General features: G+C 42.8%; 1 protein-coding gene across 2 annotated transcripts in view; it reads right to left on the bottom strand.

The window, feature by feature from the left end:
- SYNPR (synaptoporin) overlaps window positions 1-27114 on the bottom strand; it is a 214832-nt gene that overhangs the window by 93024 nt on the left and 94694 nt on the right. Inside the window, exon 1 of one of the 2 annotated variants that reach the window (XM_066596631.1) lies at window positions 20036-20360. The exons of the other annotated variant lie outside the window; for it this stretch is intronic. Coding sequence (XP_066452728.1) covers window positions 20036-20059 — 24 coding nt within the window. The 5' untranslated portion in view covers window positions 20060-20360. Of the gene's footprint in view, window positions 1-20035; window positions 20361-27114 lie in introns of those variants that run through there. 2 annotated transcript variants of the gene reach the window in all.

Below are 27114 nucleotides of genomic sequence, written 5' to 3'. Positions count from 1 at the left end.
AGGTAGCCCTGGAAACTCAGGCGCCCACCACTGCCATAAAGTGAGCCTCAGCAGCAATTTATTCTACTCCGTCATCCCCATAACAAGTGGTAATGTTACAGTATATTTTGGAGGTTTCCTTAATCGCTGTATGTTTCTATTAAAGTTTCTGTACACACAATGCATGCCACTGGTTAAAAAAACCATTCCACACTTTGACAGATGCTGTATAGATGCTGATTTTCCCTCCATTGACATCAATGGAGAATGAAAAATCATTTCCAAGCATATGGATCTGTATAAAGCCTCTGTACAAGTGCCTTTTTCTCTACTAAACTATTGGCAAAAGCAGCTGGCACTGAAGCAGGCAAAACTTCAGAACTTTTGTGTTACTCGTTACAAAATGCAAGAAAGAACTCAGAAGTATGTAGAACACATAATGTCCCCAAACGGAACATCATATGATATAATACAAAACTTTCCAAATACAGTCTGCGCTTCTGAACAGTTTTGGTCGGTGCTGATTTTTCATACAGTCATGTGCATGAGACCTAATGCGGACAGTATTTACCAGTATGGCATTGGAGAACCTGATGCCCAGTGGGTACCATGATTTCTATGTGCACATCATCATGCAGCTTTCTACTTATAGCACTGTCAGCAGAAAACAAACAGCATCTACGGTGCCCCGTATTCTGTCACTGCGATTATGCTGGAGACTAATACTCTATAAACTCAGAATGCTGTAATGGTTTTCTCTTAACCAGACAACCACTTCACTATATCCTTACAAAATATGTTGAATCAGCACTCCTGATTCAACATATTTTGTAAGGATTTCCTGCTTCTTCCGGTCTTTGGGTCCAGACCTTGGCTGTGGATCGTGCACCCTGCAAGCCTGTAAGTGCTACAGTATATTGATTGGAAGTGCTGTTCCCCTTCTCATCTCTTTCTACAACCAGTTCACTATATGCACACCACATTCCCGAAGAACTCAACAGACAAATTACTGGTAGCTCCTGTGGTTCTACTCTACAGTAGCCTATACAAGTAAAGATCCAAATGCCACTCACTACCCAGTAGAGTAGTTATAGGGGTCGAAGTGGTCAAGGTTGAAACTGGGACGCATTTCCTTCTGGTGGGGCACATAAAAGAATAAAATTGGTTACAAAAGAGACACTATTTCTGTAGAGCACAAATGAGGCATTATTTCTTCAGTGGCCACTATGGGGGCACTACTACTTTGTGGGGCACAAACAAGGGCACTATTGCTATGGGAAGACACTGAGAGGAGGGAGTAGTGCTAATAAGAAGAAAACATGCAGAGCCAAGTTGTTGCTTAAAGAAGGCAGTCATGGCGGTCTGGGCTCAGAGAGAAGAAAAATTTAAATGGACGTATGGACGTAACCAATTGGGTGTAAAAGGCTAATATGCCCCACGGACGCTCTTGCGGAACCAAGTAGTAGGAGACGTCAGGGGAGGGTGATCCGGGCTGCACACTGACATCACGGTGTGAACCGGGATTAGCGCTGCTTAGTGAATACCGTCAGGGGAGCCGCGGCCCCTCCTGGTATATAGCACTAACGGGGTGAACGGCTGACAGCAGCCACGTGTCTGACACACGTGTCATAGGTTCACAATCAAGGGCCTATAGCATTAAAATGGTAATTAAATCAATAGTACTCACTGCAATGGAAAACTAACTTTTGCTTTTAAAGTAACTCACTTTAATTTCTATGCAATCTGTAACTCTCCTTGCGCAGCCAACGGTTATAGAATTAATCACAATGCATAATTCATTTTTCAGCACTTTTTTCTAAACTTTACTTCATAGACACCGAATGCATTAACGGTAATGGACTATTGATGTGACTGAGTGGCTGCATTTATTTTGACAAATTACATTATATACAAAAATATAATCAAATAAGGAAAGTACAATTACTGTGATGTGCAAAAGTCTATCAAAGAGCAATTCAGCCAGTGTCAAACTAAAGTATCTTGGACCAATCTCAGGAGCACATGATCCTGGGGGCCACCTTCTGACTATGCAGAACATGTGATGTGCACTTTTAATTGCATCATAATCTTTGCTGTTATCATTCTACATGTAAGGGACTGTGCGTACATGGGCCAACAGTCTCTCATAATTCCTTGTTTATTCTGGTGACTATTGGCCCATACCTGAAGAGCACAATAGTCTGCAGTGTGTGCAGTGGAGCTCAGTGGATGTGAGAGGAGCTTCTGCCTGCAAGAGACAGGGGTGTATGCTACGAGACTGTAAAGAGAGAAACCAGAGACTGCTTGCTGTGAGAGAGAGACTGAGCTATATCCCTCAAACTGGTGGAGCATCTGGATTGTGATAAGGAACCAAGGGAACCATACTAGAGTCATTCCAGATCTCGGCCAAGTCTAGGCTGGTAACAAGGATGACTTTCACGCAACTGTAAATGAGTTCAGCCTCAAACTACATTGTAAGTATGTACACCACTAGGGATGTAGTGAAGATTGAACAAGCCTGTTGTGTAAGAAAGAATTGGACTGTTTAGCTAAGTGACACTGCTTACAGTCCTGGACTGAGACAATAATACAACAGAGCCACATCGACTAGAGTTCGAGCTCTGTGGTTCCAATTATATTGTATCGATAAGCATAAAGTGTTAACCCTTTAAAGCAAATTGTGTGTTACAGGATGTGTATTTCTGTTCAATGGGACAGGTTTTTGTACTGCACCACTGATCCTTGTCTTTCCACCATTATTACATTTTGTACACAAAGTATTGTTAATCCTAGGATCTAGTTAGCTGTAGTAAGCGACAGTTGAAGGTAAAAGTTTAATTGTAGAACCATTATCGCCTTCATTTTTATTCCTGTGCAAATAAATATTGTACACTTTTTGGTTACTCCATCTGCTGCATCGTATGTATCCTGAATCCTGAGTCGTTATACCACCACCTGCAACATACACAGGATGTATCATCAGTAAGGTCTAATAGGTAATTTGTGAGTCATCCCATAAGACATAGACCCTGGTAAGACTGGATTGGCTCCAAATTCACCTCCAAATAAGGTTGTCTTCTGCTGGACCTTTAAGACCTATTCTTGTGTTAGAGCCTGGGCTAACCGGAGGATCCTGTGGTATTGCATCCTGTGGGCCAGTCCCACCCTGCACCCTCCTCCAAACATCAGTGATTAGTAGCTAAACTTGACTTTGTCGTTTGGATACAAAGCATTACAGTACTGAGCTTTGCACCATCAACCATCAATTTTTTTTAGGTACGATTATCTTATATGTTGTAAGAATGTTTAGTGAAAAAGTAGTTGTACATTGTGTATCCTATAACAGACTACATAGATAACTCAAAAAAGATTTAAAGGGGTTTACCAAGCTGGTAAGCCTGTCATAATAAGGGGCTCTAGGTAACCAAAATGCTGTTATAAGTATGCCATTACCAGATTTCACAATTATACCAGCTTCTTACTGTGCCCGCCACTTCCACTGCGATTTATGAATATTTACACCCTCACTTCTGCTGTCCTCACTCCTATAGCAACCATGTACGTAGTTGCAGGTTTGGATGATATTACTGGCCATGCTCATGCTTGGCTGATTCAACCTTTCCTGTCCACGAAGCCGCATATCAGAAGAGATAGACAGGACTGGAAGCTCCCCAATGGACATGATGCCATGGAAGCTGCGAAACTGGGTGAGACCCAAGTCATCCAACAGACTTTTCAGACAGGAGGCAGGTAAAGTAGAGAAACTTCATTACAAAAAAGATTTATATTGGAACTTTGCTATAAAGACAATTTGATAGATTGTCTCCTGGAATAGCTCTTTAAAAGTACAATGGCGAAATTAGGAAAGGTACAAAAATTATTTTACTCCGACATCAATACCCCTGAATACATTTTGGATTATTTGATCATCTGAATAATCGGACAAACATGGAAAGGTATATGATAAGGAATTTCAACATAGCATGTTAAAGGGGTTGTGCCAAGATTTAATGTTATTCCTTATCCATGAAATAAGGGAAAACTGTTTGTGGGGCTCTTACCGAATGGCTAGAATGGTGGTCTTGTGTCCTGCATATGAATGAAGTGGTGGTCAACTTTGTGCGCTGCCGCTCTTTTTATCTCTATGGGATTATCAGGGATAGCTGAGCATTATACTTGGCTTATCTTCGGCATTCCCATAGAGATAGAGGGAATGGCAGTGCACATGTTCGACCACCGCTTCATTCATATTGGGGCCAAGAGTGCCCCATTCTCTTGTTTGGACCACACCCATCAGGCATTTATTCCATTTCATGTGGATAAGGGATAGCTTTAAATCTTGCAATAACCTCTTTAGCATGAGCTACCCTACTAGAACTTTATTGTTTTTTTTCCCAGAGGAATTCCCTAATCTCCATTGAGACTTCTGCATTTTGTCTAATCCACATCCCCAATATATTTCAACTCTTTCTCAATGCTAGATTATCCAACTTTCTGGATTATCAGAAGCCCAGTTAAATAACTCTCACTGTATTTTGGATAAAGAAACTTTGCAAGATGTAAGGAAGCTACAGTAATCCTTACATTCCTATTCATTAAGACCTGTTAGGCCGCCTGCAGGCGGGCGGAAATTCCGAGGCGGGATTTCCTGCGGGATTTCCGCCGCTGGAAACCTGCATAGGATTGCGTTAACAAACGCAATCCAATGCACACAGCCGCGGTTTGGCCGTGCGAAATCTTGCGTGGCAAATAAACCGCGGCATGCTCTATTTCTGTGCGGTGCTCACAGAGCCCCATACAGAAATGTCACTCACCCGCCGCCGGCTCCGGTCTGCGCATGCGCCGGCTGCCCGGTAGCCGGCACATGAAAGAGCCAGGGCCGCGGGGAGCGGGTGAGTACACGCTGCTCTCTGCAGGCGCTCAGGTCGGGTCCCACGGCGAGAATTCTCGCTTCCGGATGCGACCCGGCCATCTGCAGGTGGCCTTATACAGAAGAGAACCTATCACTATGGCGCCAATGTACTGTCGCAACAAGTGGTATGCAGTATAGATTCTAGAAATCCAATGCAGATGACAGAGTTACACAAATAAGGCAATGTTTATTTAACCCCTAAAGGATGCACCCTTTTTTTTTGCTTTCAGATTTTCCTCTCCGCTTTAAAAAAAACATAACTCTTTTACTTATCCATGGCCGTAGCTGTCTCAGGGCTTGTTTTTTTTTTTGCGGGGCAAGCTGTATTTTTCAATGGTAATATTTATTGTACCATATAATGTACTGAAAAAAGTTTAAAAAATTTCTAAGTGATGTGAAATGGAAAAAAAAACTAAATTCTGCCATCTTTATGGGGGAGGGTCTTATTTTCATGGTGTACACACTGTGGCAAAAATTACATGAAAACGTTATTATATGGGTCAGTATGATTCTGATCATACCAAATGTATATCGGTTTTTTTTGCCTTGCTACTGTTAAAAAATAAAACATCTCTGGAAAAACATAAAATTATTTTGTGTCGCCATCTTATGACAGACATAACTTTTTTTTCTGTTGACATAGCTGTGTGAGGGCTAATTTTTTGCAGAACGCCCTGTGGTTTTTATTTGTACCATTTTGGAGTACATACGACTTTGTGATCGCTTATTGTTACATTTTTCTTGCACATGGAGTGACCAAAAAGTGCTATTTTGTTGTTGTGTATTTGTTTTTTTTACAGATGACGTTCGCCATGCAAGATAAATAATGCGTTACTTTGATATCTTTGAAATTTTTTGAACGTGGCGGTACCAGTTTTTTTTTATATTAGAAATATAAGAAAAGGGTCTTTTTACCTTTTCATACCTTTTAGTTTTTTAAATAATTAATAAAACTGTTCTATACAAATATTTACATTTTTTTAGTCCCCATAGGGCACTTGAACTTGCAATCAAATGACACAAGTATTACATTATACGATGATCTGACAGGCAGTCTATCAAGCCACACCACAGGTGTTCAGGACCCAAAAAGCCAAATGGGGGGATTCAACATCTGGCGGGTCTCAGCTGCGAGAAACAGCCAGCACTAACATTGTATAGAGCAGAATAAGCTCCGGATCCCCCTCAATACAAATTTTAAATGAACAGGACATACATGTACGTCCTGTGTCGTTAAGGGGTTAAGAACACAGAAATATAGGTGAATAACAGTATGTCGATAAATGAGCAATTAAACTTTTACCATATAGTAACATTACACCAACTATGGCTTATTAAGCCCTAAGTTTATGGCTACTTGGGATACAATATGAAATAACAGCAAGAATAGTAGGATTGATAACACTACAGAGTAGCAAGTAGTCCCAATGTATAGGTCAATAAAGTATCACATTGGCAGGATTAATTAATGCTCCATTAAGATCAATATGGTATATAAGCATTCTCATCTGTGAACTTCAGAATGAAGTCTATAAGTATATAAGCTCACATTCCTTTATACTCATCTCTGTCCGTACCTGCAAGCGATACACTTTTATTCTATATTCCAAGACCATTATAGTAACAATCCCAATCAGTTTATATGACATGTAACTAACTATCTAACGGGCCTGTGGATTTATTGCTCTCGTCCCTGGTGGTCTGCACACCTAATGTCAGGCTTGAGACTGACCTCACTTTGAACAAATTATTAAACAGCATATATGCAAGTGCTTGAATCAGAATGGAGTAATTAACCGGAGCCAGCATGGGTTTGTAACAAACAAGTCATGCCAGACGAATCTAACTTCCTTCTATGAAGAATCACTGACTGGGTGGATCAGAGAAATGGATATAGTATATCTTGACTTTAGTAAAGCATTTGACAAAATATCTCATATCATCCTTATTGAAAAAATGACCAAATATGGGATTGACAAGGCAACTGTTAGGTGGATTCAGAACTGGCTGAGTGATCATACTCAAAGAGTGGTCATAAATGGCTGCACATCCAAGTGGAAGAATGTATAGAGTGGGGTATCACAAGGCTCTGTTCTAGGCCCAGTGTTGTCCAACAGTTTTATAAATGATCTGGAGGAGGGAATTGAGGGGAACTGATCAAATTTGCTGACAGCCCAAAACTAAGAGGGATAGCTAACACTAGAGAAGAGAGAGACAGGATTCAAAAAGAACTAGACACGCTTGAACAGTGCACTGCGACTAATAGAATGGTACTTAACAAGGAGAAATGCAAGGTCCTGCATATGGGCAAGAAAAATGAAAAAAGCACTTACAGAATAGGAGGAATTGGGCTAAGCAGCAGCCCATGTGAAAAAGACTTGGGTATACTAATAGATGATAGACCGGACATGAGTAAACAGTGTGATGCAGCAGCAAGAAAATCAAACACAGTTGTGGGATGTATTAAAAGAAGCATAGAGTCTAGATCACGTGAGGTAATTATATATCCCCCTCTACTCTTGCTTAGTCAGATCTCATCTGGAATACCACGTCCAGTTCTGGGCACCCCTAATTAAAAAAAAGAGTTAGACAAACTGGAACAAGTTCAGAGAAAAGCTACCAGCATGGTGTTGGGGTCTGCAAAGCACGTCCTATGAGAAACGGTTAAAGAATCTGGGAATGTTTAGCTTGCAAAGAAGAAGGCTGAGAGAAGGCTTAATAGCGGTCTACAAATATCTGAAGGGCTGTCACAGTGCAGAGGGATCAGCCCTATTCTCATTTGCACAAGGAAAGATTAGAAGCAATACGATGAAACTGAAAGGGAGGAGACACAGATTAGATATTAGAAAAAACTTTCTGACAGTGAGGGTGATCAATGAGTGGAACAGGTTACCACCGGAGGTGGTGAGTTCTCCTGCAATGGAAGTGTTCAGAGGCTGGACAAATATCTGTCTGGGATGATTTAGTGATCCTGCACTGAGCAGGGAGTTGGACCCGATAAACCTGGAGGTCCCTTCCAATTCTATCATTCTATGATTCTCACTTACAGTATGCCGCTGTCCAAATGCATTCCCCAGACAGTCTTGGGTTGTCCCATAAATATAAAGGCCTCTTTTAGTATCACTTGCAGCTTCTATCCTCTTTGCAGAACATCGCACCTACACTCCACAGCACTTACAATAGATTCAGCACAGCTCCTACTGCCTCTCTCTCTGACATGCTGTGCTTCCTGTAAACTTGGTGGTGTGTCCCACTGTGTTTGCAACTCGCTGGTCACAACTACTCTGCAGGCTATTAAGCCTTTTACAATTCTCCGCACTGCCTGAGCTCTATCTGTGGTGCAGCAGAAATTATTATTTTTTGTCCCAAGCATTAGCCAATCATCCAGCATCTTTCGGACATATTCAGTTCTACTGTTGCAATTTGGTGCATACAATAATTTGGCACAACTCCCAGTCTATTCAAGAAAGCCACTTTCAGTACCATAAAATGGCACTCTAAAATTATAGTATGATTAGGGGACTAAGAAAAACAAAACTCACACATGCCCTAAAAGCCTTCTTGGGTGCATCATAACACATTAAAGCCCTAGGGCAGGGAAGCTAGACAATGGTACAATTCTGTTCACCACCAGTCTGGACTCCCCTTCCCACCTGATCTCAGAATCAAGATAACCCGCTAAAAACAGAGGAAGGGGAGGATTAGGAAACTGAATCTACTATAACTGTATATCCAAAGTCATTTTGGGGCAGAAGTCGACTTGATGAGTGATTTAGGGCAAATTTTCAGAAGTATGCTACCGTCTACAAACAATGGATCTGTATGTCCGGCAGATGTCAGCCACTGATCTCAGTCAAGTTGGATTTAGCCATAACCTTTTATCTCTATCTTGGTAAGGGTAAATTACTGTCAGCAATGACCAACTACAGACTGACAAGGAAAACTGTGCAGTAATACTTAATATTGCTAAGTAGTTACTAGAAAAAGGAAAAAGTTCAAGTCAATGTGTGTGTCTTTTAAGGAGGACAAGTGTTGCTGTTTCTAATCTCGTACAACTATGTACCGACTAGCTAAGGGAGCCCATGGTTACTTGTCACATGCCAGGCCAGCTACTAATAGCTTTTAATTTTTCTGTCTTGGGAAGCTGCATATAGGGAATGCTTAATGTATCTTTAAAAAGTTTCAAATGTTGAATATGCCCCGTCATGTCTTGGCGTGTAGCAAGGTATCTCTAGGGGTAAGACTAGAGATTGAGCTACAAAAACCCTTGCTCTGAGCGAGCAGGTTGAGTGGAGCAGTGAATTGTTGTGAGTCATGGAAGCAATTTGATAGATGATGCTCCTGTGAGAGTCTGATAGCACAGTAGGTCTACAGAGAACAGAGAATGAGATAGAAGACCATGAGAGAGGCCGAGAGCTCCGGTATTTTGAAAGAAAAAGAGACATTCAGTGCCAGGTGTATGCATGTGTACTGGCCCAGAGTTAATGGGGCCCCTCCATAAATATGAATGTGGTTGTCTTGTGCAATTGTACTGGTTGTGCTGCTATCCATACATCTGGTCTACTTATATGATTGTGCAATTGTACTGTTAGTGTCTTCTATGTGTGTGAATTTGATGTGTATTGCACCTCTGCAGCACTGATGGGTTAATGACTGGGTTATATCTGAGAAATGTATCATGTTGTGTGTCTCTTGACCATGTTTCATATATGTGTTTGCAAAGAGTCAGTCTAAGCCAGTCCAAGGCAATCTAAGTTACTGCAAGTCAGTCCAAATCACTGCAATTCAGTCCAAGAGAGTCTGGCAAGACGTTGAACCTATCTTGTGGCAAAGAGAACTTTTACTGAGTAGGAGAGACTGTGCTTTGTCCTAAGATGGTCCCCCATTGTAGGGAGAGAGAGAAAGGAGAGTTGCCAGGAGCAGAACCTCACAGATAACTGGGACTGTGGATTTGTCTGCCATCCTGTGAATCCTCCCTGTCACACCACTATGTTGTTTGCACCAATGTCCTGCTGGCTGATGTAAAGTTTGTGGACTGTTAATTGTTTATTTAAGTAAACGAGTTCAGAAATTATCCCTGTGAGTGGACTATTTTATTCCAACTTCTGGATTCACCGCAGAGGACAGAACGTTGGCATCATGAGTGTCAAAGGACTATAAGGCAAACTTTGGATTAGGTTTTCCAGCAGTAACTTGGTCGGGTCCTGGTAGAGCCACATGACAAGGCCTCAATCTACCCCGCTATCTCCTCGGCTGTGGGCCCCCTCCTTGGATGCTGCACATGCTGATAAGGGTCCGCACAGGGTCTGTAGGAGGTCAGATCTGTCCCCCATGATTACACGTCAATCCTGTGACTTGTGGTCCCATGCAAGGTTCAGTATGCAGCTGAGGATGGGGCAATTGAACCTGCAAGAAGCATAGTTATCTTGGTGTGAAGTTTTCCAAGGGGATTTTAGTTAACTGAAGAAACCAGTGTCAGGCAGCGGCTGCTAAGGCAAATAGGATCATGGGCTTCATTAAAAGAGGTCTATAGGCACATGACAAGAACATTGTTCTTCCTCTTTACAAGTTACTGGCCAGACCACACATGGAATATTGTGGACAGTTTTAGGTTCCAGTACTCAAGAAGGATGTATCAGAGCTTGAGCGGGTACAAAGGTGGGCAACTAAAATAATAAATGGAATGGGTGGACTACAATACCCAGAGAAGTCATCAAAATTGAGATTTTTCATTTAGAAAAAAACATCTGAGGGGCAACCTAATAACTATGTATAAATATATACAGAGATCTCTCCCATTATCTATCGATACGCAGGACTGACTGTCACGAGAGGGCACCCTCTACGTTTAGAAAAAAGAAGGTTTCTACATCAACAAAGAAGAGGGTTCTTTACTGTAAGAGCAGTGAGACTATGGAACTCTCTGCCTGAGGATGTGGTGAAGTCAGGAAGGATTTTTTTTCCCTTAGATGAGAAAAATTGGCTTTTACCTCATCGGGGTCTTTTGCCTTCCTCTGGATCAACATTTAAGTATGTGTGTGTGTGTGGGGGGGGGGGGGGGGGGGGTTAATAGGCTGAACTGGGTGGATAAAGGTTTTTACAGGCTAAAATACTGTGCTAGTGTTGCTCAACATAGTACAGTTACCAGTCCAATCACTGTCACTGAGTCACCTGTAGTACTACTGTGACGTATTCCCCCACTGGTACCAAGAAAAAGGGTCTGGTCCAAAGTCGCAGCGTTACCGCACCACCCATCACTACCGTTACACTACAGGTTGGCCTGTTCTCTTTGATGGGAACAAACTTGCCTGACTCTTGTCCCTTTTCAGGAGTTTAAGCAGTATTCTCATCAAAAACATCACCTATCCATGTTTGGGTACAGGTTATGCAGTGAATAGTCATATCATGGAGGCTTAAATAGCAAGAAGCAGACTACTAGTGGGATATTAATCAGAATAGAGCCTTGACATTTATGGACGCTGTATGCAAACTGGTTTCAGATTCTGCAAGACGCGGAAGAGTATTTGCTGTTCCATTAATCTGTGTTAAAATTTGATTTGCTGTGTTAATACAGTGTGTTGTTAGGCTTGTTATTATTCCATACAGAGGCGTAACTTGAAGCTCCCGGGCCCCAATGCAAAACTTGTAACAGTTTTGCATTGGGGCCCGGGATTGTAACAATCCCCCAACTATAACTATAAAGTCATAGTACTGGGTTCCCTATATGGAGAAGAGAGGTCTTATGGGCCCCTAAGGCTCCTGGGCCCGGGTGCAACCCCATCCCCTGCATCCTCTATAGTTACGTCCGTGATTCCATACAAAATGTGAGACTCAGCCTGTAGCAAAACAGCCGGGAATGAGGCAACCCCTTGATGACTGAATGGAGCATTTTTCAACGACAGGATGGTTTTTTTTGCAATGGAACACAACTGCAAAGAGCACCTCTTGCTCTGGAGGACCCAAGTATAGCATAAAGATTAGAGATGAGCGAACGTACTCGTTTCGAGTAATTACTCGATCGAGCACCATGTTTTTCGAGTACTTCCGTACTCGGGTGAAAAGATTCGGGGGGCACCGGGGTACGGGGTGAGGCCTGGCGGAGCGGGGGGTAGCAGCGGGGAACAGGGGGGAGCCCTCTCTCTCTCCCTCTCCCCCCCCCACTCCCCGCTGCAACCCCCCACTCACCCACGGCGCCCCCCGAATCTTTTCACCCGAGTACGGAAGTACTCGAAAATCACGGCGCTCGGGTGAAAAAGGGGCGTGGCCGAGTAGGTTCGCTCATCTCTAATAAAGATCCTATTGATTTAAATGGATGCTGTGTAATATTTCATTTCTCCTGTGATGGCGCTACAGGGGAATGCAACACAAAATCACAGAGGTGAGGAAAAAGAAAAAAAAACACATATTCACTGAAAAAGCCAAAAATACAATACCTGAAGGTCTGCAAAGCAGACACGTTCGCCATAGGCACAATCGCCATAAGGCAGGCACAATTGCCACCGGCACAATCGCCGTAGGGCAGGCGCAATGGCCTTAAGCCCTGAAGATATGTAGTCAGCCAGACAATAATGTGTGGAGGAGCAGCTTGTTCCTGGCAGGCTAATATGCAGTCACCCACTCAACCCAGCCCAAATTGGGGAGGAGTGACTGCATATACTAATAGCCTGCACATGTGAACGATACCAAAGATGTCAGCCATAGATGGGTGGTGACCCACCATACAGGATATCAACCCTGGCTGATATGACAGCGGGTTGCCCTGTATCTCCAAGGTGGGCCACACTGGCTGACATCTTGGGCTCCCCCACCAACTAGCAAACTACATACAAAGATACTAATGCATACTAATAAAATGCGGGTGTTGGTACTGCATTTTGGCCAAAACGCATAGGCTGACGGACCGCGTCGAGGTCACACCGCTTCCGTCAGTACCTACGCTAACTCACAATAAATTATTGTGAGTTAGCGTAGGTACTGACGGAAGCGGTGTGACCTCGACGTGGTCCGTCAGCCTATGCGTTTTGGCCAAAATGCAGTACCAACACCCGCATTTTATTAGTATGCATTAGTATCTTTGTATGTAGTTTGCTAGTTGGTGGGGGAGCCCAAGATGTCAGCCAGTGTGGCCCACCTTGGAGATACAGGGCAACCCGCTGTCATATCAGCCAGGGTTGATATCCTGTATGGTGGGTCACCACCCATCTATGGCTGACATCTTTGGTATCGTTCACATGTGCAGGCTATTAGTATATGCAGTCACTCCTCCCCAATTTGGGCTGGGTTGAGTGGGTGACTGCATATTAGCCTGCCAGGAACAAGCTGCTCCTCCACACATTATTGTCTGGCTGACTACATATCTTCAGGGCTTAAGGCCATTGCGCCTGCCTTACGGCGATTGTGCCGGTGGCGATTGTGCCTGCCTTATGGCGATCGTGCCTATGGCGAACGTGTCTGCTTTGCAGACCTTCAGGTATTGTATTTTTGGCTTTTTCAGTGAATAGGGGAATGCAACACTCACTATATTCTCAGCGGATTACAGCTGATCACTCCAGAATCATTAAGGAACCCACCTTACAATAAGGGATTGTCCTGAATCGATCCCTTTAACGCTATCCATATTCTAATTCCCCTGATTGTTCTACTGATATATTCCATTATCTAGGTGGGAAATCAGCATCCAAACTGTGTATTTAGATCAAGTGAACCCCTAATAGCGAGAAGAGCATTGTGTGATGTCTCCTGTGAGCAATTAATATCATCCTGTATACAGACCGCAAACAAACATCCTTAGGGTTAATTAGCCCAGGTTACAGTTACTGGGTAATTGCATGACCGTCTCAGTGTGCAAATGCTGGAGACACAGGGCAGATGCTGCTGAGCGCTACTTAGCAATACTCCGGCCATTTATCTCGGAGTGGTTTAACAACACTTCTGCACAGCCATCAATTATGAATGAGGTATACAGCTCCCGCCGTCTAAATATTCCTTCTAACACCGAGCACTTAAACATTTTAAAATAGGCTGAAGAAAAAAAGAAACGACTACATTTCCATCTATCGTAAATAATAGATTACATCAAAGTTTTCTCTTTATTTTCATTTCTCAGCACAGGTTTCGTGAAATTCTGTCACATATTAGAAATGTACGTTTTTCCGCCATATTTTTCATAAAAGCATCAATATTCCTAATGATGAACTAATTTCCTGTTTACAGGCTGCGGATGGAGAAAAATCAATGATATGAATAATTGTAGGAAACAGTGCAATGTTAAAGTGCTTGTGTGGATACAGCAGAGCTGGGTTTGTATGATGTGATAGATCTGTATGCAAGAGGAAGCAACAATGTGTTTGTCAGATGTAGCAGAAGCAAGTTTGTGATTTGGAGAAACTTGAAGGGGGATTTAGGGCATTTAATCCCTTTCAGTATTGATGACCTATCCTCAGGGTACGTTATCACCAATAGTTGAGCAGTGGAGGTCCATTGCTCGGTACCCCTGATCTCAGCCTTTGCACTCACTGCAATGGGCCAGATATTGAAACCTCAATCCATGTTCGGATCGGAGCTGGAAGTGCAATAGAAGGTACAGTTCCCATTGATTTCAATGGGAGCAAAACCTTCTATTACATTTCTTGCTCCGGCCCCAGTTTGGACATCCAGTTCGGCTGTACTGACAGCAGGCCGGAAGATCAGATGATCGGTGGAAATCCTGATCAGTGGTCCCTAATAAACGACTGTTGATACCAAGCCTGGCCACTGCAGCAAGAATGGAACTGTCTTCTTCCTATGGAAATCAACTCAGTAAACGATTACACCAGTCCAGCAAACAGATGATCTGCGGTATCCCAGGTGGCAGACCTCTACCGATTTACTATTATGGCCTATCCTGCATATAGGCCATCAATTTATCTTTCGACTACCTCTTTAACTACCTGGAATACCCCTTTAAAAGGAAAAGATTTTGGTTTTACATTAGACTACAAAGAAACCTATTGGAGCATATTTACTTACTAAAGCGCCATTTAGACACAACGATTATGGCTCCAAATTCGCTCCAAATCGTGCAGTTTTCGATAACAATTCGCTCATCGTTGTCTTTCAGCTAGCTAGCTGAAAGACAACAATGAGTCTTATCAGGACCGCGTGCTGAGTTCTCAGCGAGGTACTGCTGATACTATTGTTTCAGCTGGTATCCTGTTCGGAGAACACAGCAGGAGTATGCAGAAGACAGGAAGCCAGCTGTGTTCTGCATACCCCACTCAGAGTGCTAAGTTGTATACCAGCTGAGCGCTCCGTGAACACAGCAGGAGTATGCAGAAGACAGCAGTTCAGCTGTGTTCTGCATACCCCACTTAGAGCGCTCAGCTGTATACCAGCTGAACGCTCTGTGAACACAGCGGCTGTATACAGAAGACAGCGCTCCAGCTGTCTTCTGTATACAGCGGGAGCCTTCATTTACACACTAATACGCTCTTAAGTAGCTAATTAGCTACTTAAGAGCTTATGCAAAGTGAACGCTCAAAACTGTCACTCAGTCTGCCGTTTGCCCGAATTTTGAGCGATCATCTTGCCATGTAAATGCACACAATGATTATCACTCAAAAGATTGCCTTTGAGGGAATTTTGAGTGACAATCGTTGTGCCAAAATGGGCCTTTACTGAATGGCATCTCTAAGTAAAGTTTGCATTGGCATAAGTGTGACGAATGTGGCTCAATCATTAGCATTGTTGCCTTGCAGCGCTGGGGGCCTGGCTTGAAGTCTACCAAGTGTTACAACTGCATAGCATTTTTACATTTCCCCTGTTTCTAGGCTTCTTCCTACATTTGAAAAAACATGCTAATAGATTTAGATTGTGAGCTCTGATGGGGAGAGGGCCCAATCTATGTGCAGTGTAAAAAATATATTAAAGGGCTTGTACCACCGTTGCAAGTTATTCGCTATCCACATGATAGGGAATAACTTGCTGTTCGGTTAGGGTCTCATCACCGAGACCCCACCGATCTCAAGAACAGGAGTCCCCCGTCTTGCTGTCCTGTCATTGCGTCACTGTGAATAGAGCGCTGGCCAAGCATGCACAGTCAGCATTCCGCTCATTTCAATGGGGCTCACAGGAATAATTGAGTGGCACCAGCTTGGATATCTCCTCAATCCCATTGAAAGTGAATGGAATGCTAGTTTACTTGCAGTGTGGAGGATGGGTTATTCACAGGACCCCCATTCTCAAGATCGTCGGAGTTCCCAGTGGTGAGAGCCTCACCGATCAGCAAGTTAACTGCTATCCTGCGGCTAGGGGGTAACTTGCACATGTTATACAACCCCTTTAAGAGATGCAAGACTCTTAATGCATCTGATATTGGTTTTTGTTATTTATGCCACTCTTTGAGAAACATTACAGTAAGTTGGACTAGGACATTCCACTTTTTACCTAACCACCACCACTTTAAGTAAAGTGGCGGAGGCTGACCAAAAACGGACAAATGTTGCAAATTATAGCGTGCACCATAATTTGTGACTTTTGTATGCTGGAAATCTGGCATCCAAAACTTGATATGTCACACTGAGCTTCATAAACTTTGTGTGGAGACAAATAGTTCCTGTGACTCCATACTACTAAGTCTTAGGCACTCTGTATGCCACTATATGGTACCTACAGATATATCCTTCCCTATATTTATCAATGGATTTGCTCTCATTGGCTGTATTTAGCGTGCAGATTTCTCGCACGTGTAAAAAAAAAAAAAAAAAGAATATGTTCTATTTTGCACACATTTGCACAACCAAGGGCCCCATAGAAGTCTATGATGGGTGCACAAATGCACACGTAATACACAGCAGGATGCGCAAAATATTGCACAAAGCTGTGGAGAAACGAACACATGTGGACCTCATTAGGCTAAACAAAAACCCTACCTTGTGTTCGCAGAAAGTACAGTAAATTGCATCGATACGAACGCAAAAGCTCCTCATTCACTGTGCAATTGTGTTCCGCTTAGGCGCATGCATAAACGCATACTCTCGTGTGAAGAAGCCCTTTTGAATAGAGTCATATACATGAGCGATACGATGTGGGGGAAAAAGTCGGGGCATGATCTAACGTTTTGTGTTCCTTGGAAGTCATTACCCATTGACTCCAATGGGACCTTTAATGCCTTGCATGCAAGGTTTCCCATTAAAATCAATAGAAATCATTTTTGATCCTCTATCGCACGTGAAACTCGTGCAAGAGGATCGGAACTTCACAGATGCGATGCAGGGCGTTTTTGCCTGAAAAACACCCCACATCAGTTTTGCAGCCCGATATCGCGCTCGTCGTCTGTAGGAAGCCTTATAGCAGGGTTTTTTGCGCATGTGACACACTCCCGCTATGATTTAAAAGGCTATTTAGCCTAATGAGGTTGAGATGTGCTTTTTCATGGATTTGTGCAGTGTATTGTGCATTTCTGCATGCGATGATCGTGCATTTGTGCATCTCCCATAGACTTCTATGGGGACCCTTGATGCGCAAAAGCACACAAAAATAGAGCGCATCCTTTATATTTATATAAGAAGGAAGTGAAAATGAACCCATTGAAATCAATGGGCTTTAGTCCCTGCATGTTACGCGTGCAAATATGAGTGCAAATACATCCGTGTGTCGCCGCTCTAAGGCTGCATTCACATGCGATAAGAACTCTGTTTCAGAATCCATTATCAATGCAGAATAAAAACAGCCCAATACTTTCTTCTTCCGGTAAAATGACAGACACTGTGACAGAAACCCAGCAGAGCCTACAGTAGTCAATGAGATCCATCAGGCGCTGTTGGGGTCCGTGATGTGATGCATCTGTCTCTGCCATCATTTTTGGTTTTCTATTCCTATGATGGAACAGAAAAGTGGAAATGTGAACTGAGGCAGAGACTTGTGGAGAGGAAGGTAACGGTAGGGCCCATTTCTTGACAGGCTGTTGATTGATTGACATATGGGTCAATATCACGGCTATTGACAACCTGCGGAGATATTACCGGGATGCACTGATTAATTGGTAATGGCCTAATTGTATTTGCTGTCAGTGTAATGCGATGACATAGCAATGCTCGCACACCGCACACTTTTGCCACTAATTCTCACTTAATGATCTGTCTCTGTTTCTCAGTTTTCTGCGCAGCGAGCACATTTAGAGACAGATGTTTGGGGGGTAGTTAGCCCAATGCACTAGAAGGAAGCAGAGCGGCTGGGTGCATTTAGGCAAAATAACATTATTTAAGATTTGCCCTTTGCAAGATAAAAAGATTACTGAACCGTACATCATTCCCTTGTCAGCGGACTCGCATGAATCTCTGCAGTGACTACGAGGAGTAATGAAGGGCTGATGCTGGACTGCAGACAACATACAGTCACTTCTGGGACTGAGTTACCATCTATTAGTGCAAACTTTGTTCTGATTCCACAGGTATGTTGAGGCCGCATTCACACGGCTGATATTTTTGAGCAAGTTTTGTGTTTTGTAAAACGCACAAAATTTGCACAAAAATACATGTGTGAATTTTCTCGATGCTGTGAGATAGATAAATTGATGCATGGTCTATTTTGGGGGCGATATCCCCCATTCTTTTTTATGGTAGAAAGAAAAAAATGGTGTCGCATTCGCATGTAGTTGCAAATTTTTAATGTGATTTTTAGTTGAAATAACGTGGTTTTCGAGTGCATTAAAAACATGTGTGAAAATCGCATGTGTGCCGATGCATTTCAAGATGCATTACAATTGCAAGAAAAGTTGGAGACTTACAAGGGCGATATTGGACTGATCAACATCATGCTTGCCCGTTTAAGGAACAGAACCCAGTGATATCAATGGGTTCGTTCTCATTTACATTTTTTGTGCGCACATTTTGTGCATGCGCAAAAAAAATAGGACTTGCTCTATCTCTACTGCGCAGCAAAGGCTCCCATAGAAGTCTATGGGAGGGTCGCAGCTACGCAATGCACAAAACTGTGGGGAATAAAACACATCTGGACCTCATTAGGCTAGATAGTCTTTTAAATCAGGGTGGGGGGTTTTGCGCACACACATAAACATGCCTTGCGAGCGAAAAAAGTACAGTATTATGCGCCGATATGCATGCAAAGCAATCTCGTTCACTTAGGTGAATAAAGTATCCACATTCTGTATTGTACTAGGAGCAGAATCAGAAGGATGGACATGCGTTCTTTTGTATATATCAGATGTAGCAGAGACGAATTTGTACACAGTGACAGATCTGTGCAGTTTGCATGTTCTCCCTATGAGTCTCTTAGCGCACCAGTTCCTACCAGTACTCCAGGAACATACTAACTGTATGTTAAATGGTTTGCTATGTTAGCTAAATTTTGAAATACGGGAGATTAGATAGCAGCAATAAAGTGTGAGCTCTCCAGAATACATTGACACTATCAAAATAGGTAATATTAACAAGCTGTCCTATGTTAAACCACCAACATCATAAATGATGCAAAATGACAAACTCAGCTCTGCTGCATCTATACATGAAACACATGCAATGTATGCAAACTATACCTTAAATGCAAAAAAAACCCACCATCCCCACCCAGTGAAAATACTTGCCCCCAGGCTATTTTTCTTCCTTTATTAGGGGGATTAAAGAATTAGAATATTTTAGACAATGCTTCAAAGCAATTTTAGGATAAATCACCATGAAAAAGCAGGCATGTCGAAAAGATTGTTACATGTTTTCAGATGATAAATAATATGAAACATTACGTCAGCCTTGTGAGTTCTGTGATGGACTCGGAGCAAAAAAAAACAACAACCAAAAGAAAAAAAAAACAAAAACAGGATAAAAAAAGAAAAAATGCAAATGACAATTCCTTGCAATTCATAAAAAAGGAGATAATTTTTCTAAATAATCATAATGTGCATTAATAACACATTGACATATTACTTTTATACTTTTGCTCATTTTAAATATTTTATTTATAAATGTTTATGTTTACAAATATACAAAATAAAAAAAATAAATAAATGATACATTTAAAATGCAATAAAATAATAAATAAAATAAATATTAAATATATTTATTTCAAAAAATGCTGAAAATAATTAAAGAAAAATGAAAACTATAAAATCCTTCCCCCAGAGCCCACTATAAACAATCCTACATGACTTACCGGAGCGAATATCACCATACACATTTACAAAGGAATTGATAATCCAACTCTGCTGTCTGGAAATGAATCAGAGGTTGTAGCATGCTAAACCAGACAAGATTCCCAAAAAGCTTCTGTGTAGAGACTTCCAGCTGCCCGTCTATTGCATGAAGTACAGTAAATCAAGAGGAGCAGTGGAATCGATGCAAGGAAAGTGAGATGTTAAACCCAGCAAGGAAAAAAAAAGAAGCCTCTCAGATTCCTGTTCTTGAGGGCTGGCAAGAATTGTCATAACATTAAAGATTACTGTAGAAGGCTGGGGGATCTGTGCGCTACTTTTACTAGCTGCAGAAAGCTTTTCCCTGTGTTTCGAGGCTTAGCTGTACTTTATGTGTGGAGATGGGTTCATAGTAGAATACAAGGGGGGAACACATTTCCTATGTATAGATTCACAAATACATACAGGGAGGAGGAGACATGTACTGGGTGGTATCTGCATATTGGTGGTGGATTAGAAAATGAACTTTTGCATGTGACCACGTGGTGGATTGAATTGGTAAATAATTAGCATTACAATGAGAAGATATAGAACTGGGGAGGAATCAAAAAAACAGGGATTCTCAACCGATAGCTGTCCAGCTGTTGAGAAACTACAACTCCTAGCATGCCATGGTGTCCTGCAACAGTTTTGCAACAGCTGGAGACTACCGATTGCAGACCATTGCAGGGGGTATACCTGTAAACAGGTATCCGACTGATGTACTTGGTTGGGGGGGTGGGTAATGGAATTGACAGATATTGTGCATCATATACAGTAAAACAGGTTGTGAATCACAATATCATGACCATTAAAATCATGACTATTTAAGAGGTTGTCCAGTTGTAAACTATTGAGTGTTCATCCAAACTATTAAGTGTTCATCCTCAGGATTTGTCATGAATAGTAGATCTATTAGGGACCTTTGCCAATCAACTGTTGTTTGGGCTGGTGCACTCCTGCACTGAGCTGACTTCTGCTGGAAGCAGACAGCTGCATTCCCACTGCAGTGGCCAGGCTTGGTACTGCAGGCCAAGTTCTCATTCATTTCAATGTGAACTTGGGCTGCAGTACAAAGTCTGGCCACTGTAGTGGGAATGGAGCTGTCTGCATCCTGCAGAAAATAACTCAGTACACAGGGGGAAACAGCTGATCAGCAGAAATCACAGCTGACAAATCTACTATTGATGACGTAGAGGGTAGGCACTAAATCGTTTACAACTGGACAAACCCCTTTAAGGGCTAAAACAATGGATGCCAAGCTTCGCTCATGCACACTATTTAATAGTCCTAAATTTCAGTGCTGGCACAGTTCTGTGAATTACACCCCATAAGGGGTGCGATTTATACCAAATGTTGGATTACAAAAGTTGTTTCTGTGCAGAACAAGGTGCGGCTTGTGAATATCTCATAATTTTAGATTCATGTGGTGGTAAGAATGCCAGTAAACCCTTTTGATATGGAGTTTAGGGGTGCTGTTCACATTTCCACAGTTCTTGTAGGGCAACATGTCTCTATCACCAAGAAATGTACATTGATGGATTCCTAAGATTATCACCCAGAAACCTTCGTATTGGTATGTTCTTGCAGGGTGCAAGTACAGTGCCCCTCACAGGCGTCACCTAAACGTCAGACCAAGAAGTAATTCATGTCCACAATGGATCAATATAGACTTGTATTATATCATCAAAACATGGGGAAGACAGGATGAGGCAAATTATGGTAACAGAAATATGGGAATCGGAAAGCTACAGGGGAGCAGCCACAGGGGGCGGGGCAGTGCAGGAGATTTCTCTCCTCTTGCTCCCCTACCCCCCTCCATTCACATAACACAGCGGCTGTTCGCTACTGAACGGCCGCTGTTTAAACTGCATGATGAGCGATGAGCTTTATCGCTCATCTTTTATGCTGCACTTCCTTACCTTGACTTATCATGCTGCATTGTACTGTCTCTAGTCCAATCAGCAGGGAGGACCATCTGAATATCCGCCCCTCTGGTGTCCCAGGATGAGTCAGGCATGCTGGCCAAACTGTTAGTAAACCCAACAGTGGGTGTGTAAACATACACCCACTCTCTTGAGTTTGTGTAGACACACACACCCAAAAGAGGTAAAATCATTATCACAGTGTCTGCAGATACAGAATCTGTCAGCCTGCAGTCTCTTAGTGCACGGGAGTGTCCTTGTGAAGATAGTTCCTCCCCCTGTTGATAAGGAAACATCCCTATATCCTTGTTACCACAGAAGCCCTGTACCTAACAACAGACAGTGGATTGCAGAGAAACTGGTAGGGAGACCCCTTACAGCAGCCACTTCAAATGTGATTTACAGTGGTAAAGCAGCAACATTTTTAAAAGCAACTCTATTACATAAATGATGAGACTAACACAAGCTAGTAGATGAGCAGAAGTTGTCTGAAAAGTTAGTGCCACTTTAAGACTTATAATACAAAAACCACTGATTCATTATAACCATTCCAAATTCTATAATCTGCAGTAAGCCTAATCACCGTCAATGGTACTTAAATGTATACAGATAACTGGCCTTGAGAAGCTTGTGAGAAGCACCTGTAAAATTCATTTTCTGCTCACCTCCCACATGAAAATCATTATTTTCCACACACATTATTGGTTTCATACAGAACTTGTCAATCACACTGCCTGCCGTATTCCCAGCAGTAGGACGAATCTTCCCACTCTGACAAGTAAACTCAGCTCTGTGATGTAAGGAAAAGGATAAACTTATTTTTACATTCCTAAATTTGGCTATTCTGACTATTATGATATGGGGTTAGCAAGCTATGGTGGAGAGTTGCCCTCGCAGGGCGGGATAGATCAGGTTAGAAGCAGGGAAGGCTCATGTGTTAAGACTTTGGAGCTACAGTATTAGAGTGGTTTCACATCAGCGTTGGAACCTCCGGTTGCAGGTTCCGTCGCACATCTGGCACAAAATACTGAAAGAAAAAGTGCTCCATGCTTTTTCTTCCGGCTAAAAGCCAGATAGTTGAGCGGAAAGTGAACAGACCCCATTATAGTCAATGGGGTCCATTTGATGCTGTTCGGTTCCGTCCGAAGATGGAGCAATTCAGCCATGGGGAATGGAGCAGCAAACCTGAACCCCTGACATAGGTGTGAAATAGAGATGAGCAAACGTACTTGGTAAGGCCGATTTTGCAATTGAGCACCGCGATTTTCGAGTACTTCACTACTCGGGTGAAAAGTACTCCGGGGGGTGCTGTGGGGCGGGGCGTGGCGTGGTGGAGCGGGGGGTAGCAGCGCGGAACAGGTGGGAGCTCTCTCTCCCTCTCCCCCTCACTCCCCTCTGCAACCCCCCGCTCACCCACAGCGCCCCCGAGTACTTTTCACCCGAGTAGTAAAGTACTCGAAAATCGCGGTGCTCGATTGCGAAATCGGCCTTACCGAGTACGTTCGCTCATCTCTAGTGTGAAACCACCCTTATTCAAATCAAGTGGTTTACCAGAATTACAAGTTATCTCCTATCCACAGGATATCCACAGGATAGGGGATAACTGGCTGATTGGTGGGATTTTTACCATTGAAAACCCCACCGATCAGCAACCTGTGGATAGGGTATAATTTGTATTTTTGGCACAACCTCTTTAAGAGATGATATAACTAATAAACGGCTCGTATAAAAACTGTGGGGAAGGATGAGCGGGGGAATTAAAATAAAATGAAGATTAATATTCAGATTAGTTAGTAATAAATAGTGCAGCTTGCAGCACTATTTGTTCAGTTTAAGGCCGCCTGCAGATGGGGGGAAATTCCGAGATTTCCGCCGCTGGAAGCCTGCATAGGATTGCGTTAACAAACGCACTCCTATGCAGACGGCCGCGGTTTGGCCGCGTGAAATCTCGCGGGGCAAACAAACTGCGGCATGTCCTATTTCGTCACTCACCCGCCGCCGATTCCGGTCTGCGCATGCGCCGGCTGCCCGTCTGCTGGCACATGAAAGATCCGGAGCTGCGGGGCGCGGGTGAGTATGCGCTGCTCTCTGCAGGCGCTCGGGTCGGGTCCCACGGCGAGAATTCTCGCTGCCGGATCCGACCCGGCCGTCTGCAGCCGGCCTAAAAAAACAGGAACATAACGGAACTGAAAGCATTCAGTGTTTTTGAAAACCTATTGAAATCAATAGGGAAAAGCAAAGATGTTTAATTCCACTTTAATTCAATTTTTCTGCTCCAAAACGGAACAGAGAAAGGAAAGCCCTAACACAGATGTGAATGAGCCCTAAGGTGCGCCAGATTCAAAAAGTAAACATTATAGGCCTCAGAATATGGCGATGGAAAGCAAGTTTTGTTTACACAATGTTTCTTTGCTTATTAAAAGTAATAAAACATAAAAAAACATAGAAATTTGGTATCGCTGTGGTCATACTGAACCAAACAATAAAGTCCACAAGCCGTTTTTACTGCATCATGAACATCATAAACACTAAATCCCCTGAAAATGGCGCAACTGTTTTTTATTTTCATTTCACCCCACTTAAAAAAATGTTGAAGCTCTTCAGTACATTAAATGCAATAATTAAAAATACTACTTGTCTGGCAAAAAACAAGCCCTCATACAGCTATATTAATGGAAAAATAAAAAAGTTAAGGCTGGTGGAAAGGGGGGCTGGATCGGGGTGGGAGCAAATAAAGCCCCCCAAATTCTCAGATCTTGAAGGGGTTAAAGGAGCCCTCGCATTGTTCGCCTTTCTTCTAGTAAGTTCCTTGGACGGACTGTTCTCCTACTTCTTAACACTATTACCATGTCATTCACTAGCTATTCCCAACCACATAATCACTATAATTACTGTTGACATCTAATTAACATTCAACTTCCTTCCTGCAGCAACTCCAGCTAAAAACGTCTCACATCTCGTATCTGAGCAAATACATTGCGTTGCTGCCGCCGAACTTCATGGATTTTCATCATATTTAATGTCCGTGATATTGATAATAAATAAGGCTTCTTTGCATTCTGAAGTGGTTCCTGAGGCGTCTCATTAAATATTTTCCATTATGTAATCAGCAGAGGATTTCTATATTAAACCCACATAGGGGCTGGGGCTCAGCAGCGCCGTCAGGATTTGTGTATTAAATATGTAGTGAATGATAGATTATATTCTGCTCCGTCCTTCAGATCTTGGATTTCAGATCCAGCACCTACATTATACATTACAGGCCTATTAACACCTTATCAGGAGGACATCTTCCTTCTAGGTGCTGTATGAAAATCTATAGCTGTGTCCTATTTAAAGGGCCAAATGCCACAGACTCACTTATTACATAGGCATAACATAGTTAATTCACCTGCTGTTTTAGTTTATTAAATCTAGACTTAAAGGGGTTGGAGCAGAATAGACTTTAATATAGAATTAAGATAGGTGATAAAAGTCTGATAGGTGGGGAAAATGAAACGCCCACTAATCCCAACAATGGGGATCCCATTTCCCCCAATCTCCTCAGTGCAGGTTACTGCACTCCCAGCAGTGAGAAAAAGATTGCACGCCACATTGACGGGAGCGATGTCTGAGCATGCGCAGCTGCCACTCCATACATTTCAATGAGGCTGATGAAATAGTTGAAGACATGTACTCGGCTATTTTCGACAGTCCCATTGAAAATAAATGGAGGCGCAATGTGCATCACAGCCAGGGCTCCTGTTGATGTGATGTCACTGCAGGTGGGAGAAGCATCCCACAGTGATGAGAAGAGAGGGACATGGGTCCCTTGTTTTCAGGATTGATGGGGACCCCTACCAATCTGACTTTCATCACCTATCTTATGAATATGTGATAAAAGTTAATTCCCAGCGTTTTTTGGAGATTTAACACTCCCCTTGCTCCAAACATTAACCCCATTAAAGACCTAGGGTGGTAAATATATGACGCTTGGTCTTGGGCTTTAATCCCAGCTGATAGCAAAAGTACGGCGTGGGAGTAAAGCTTCTGCTCCCGCAATCAAGAAGGAGCAGGTTGGGTCCTCAGCTATCAGCCACATCCGACGACCTAGAGGAGAAAGGAGAAATAGTTATTAACCACTTCTGCCTTCTCCTTTCCAGCCTCTATAGCACTCAATGAGCGCTATGTACTTAATAGAGAAAGCGGAAGTACTTCCACTACGTGACCCGGTACTCACATGGCCGCTGGACGCCCTATGTTACATCAGAGCTGCAGAGTCCTAGCAGACCCAGATCAGCTTTGTTAGTGATTATTCTCACTGAAAGGGGATGTTTTCCCCTGTAACTGGGGCTCCAGTAAAAAAGTCAGTGAAAAAAATATCTAAAAAAATAGCCCTATATGTCACTTATAAAAAAACGCAACAAAAGTAATTTTGGAAGCTGAAGAAAAAAACAGGGCAGTAAAAGATGGGTAAAATCCCTAAAAAGTATCTGGTCTTTAAGGAGCTAAAGGGGTATTCTCATCTAAGGAATCCTATTTCAATGTGTTCAAAATCACAAAACAATGCACTCGCTCTTAAGATGTTTATTTTCAAATGCTCCCTTCTCCAAATATTGCAGGCATTTGTGGAGGCCGAGCACAGACCTTTGTGGGGAGACGACGGGGAGATAAGTTGGTTGTCAACAGTGGCTCTGCCCAGGGACATAGCTAAAGGCTCATCGGCCCAGATGCAAAAGTTTATCTTGCGGGCCACCCACCTTCTCTTAACTCCTTAATGCAGAGCCGTAACATGATGCTCCTGAGCCACAATATAAAATCTGTAACGGGGACCCCAACTATAATGCTTTATTCATAGTACTGGGTTCCCTATATGGAGAAGAGAGGCCTTATGGGCCCCTAAGGCTCCTAGGCCCAGTGCAACTGAATCCCTTATAGTTACGCCAGTGGCTCTGCTGTCTTTCTCTGTAATGTCTAGATGTGGCCTGGCCCGTCTGCGCATAGTGGTAATAACAGTACCAGCCTTTGGTTTACGTTATCAACCCAACTATATCACTTCCACTCAAAGGAACTGGCACCACGAGAACTTTACTATTTCACCCGTCATTATTACTGTTGTCTTTATTTCTCCACTGCACAAACTGCGCAATGTTTCAACC

The sequence above is a fragment of the Eleutherodactylus coqui genome, chromosome 3 (assembly GCF_035609145.1).
Source record: "Eleutherodactylus coqui strain aEleCoq1 chromosome 3, aEleCoq1.hap1, whole genome shotgun sequence".
Taxonomy (NCBI): domain Eukaryota; kingdom Metazoa; phylum Chordata; class Amphibia; order Anura; family Eleutherodactylidae; genus Eleutherodactylus; species Eleutherodactylus coqui.
The sequence above is the reverse complement of the archived record's forward strand: the minus strand, read 5'-3'. Positions and strand labels throughout refer to the sequence as shown.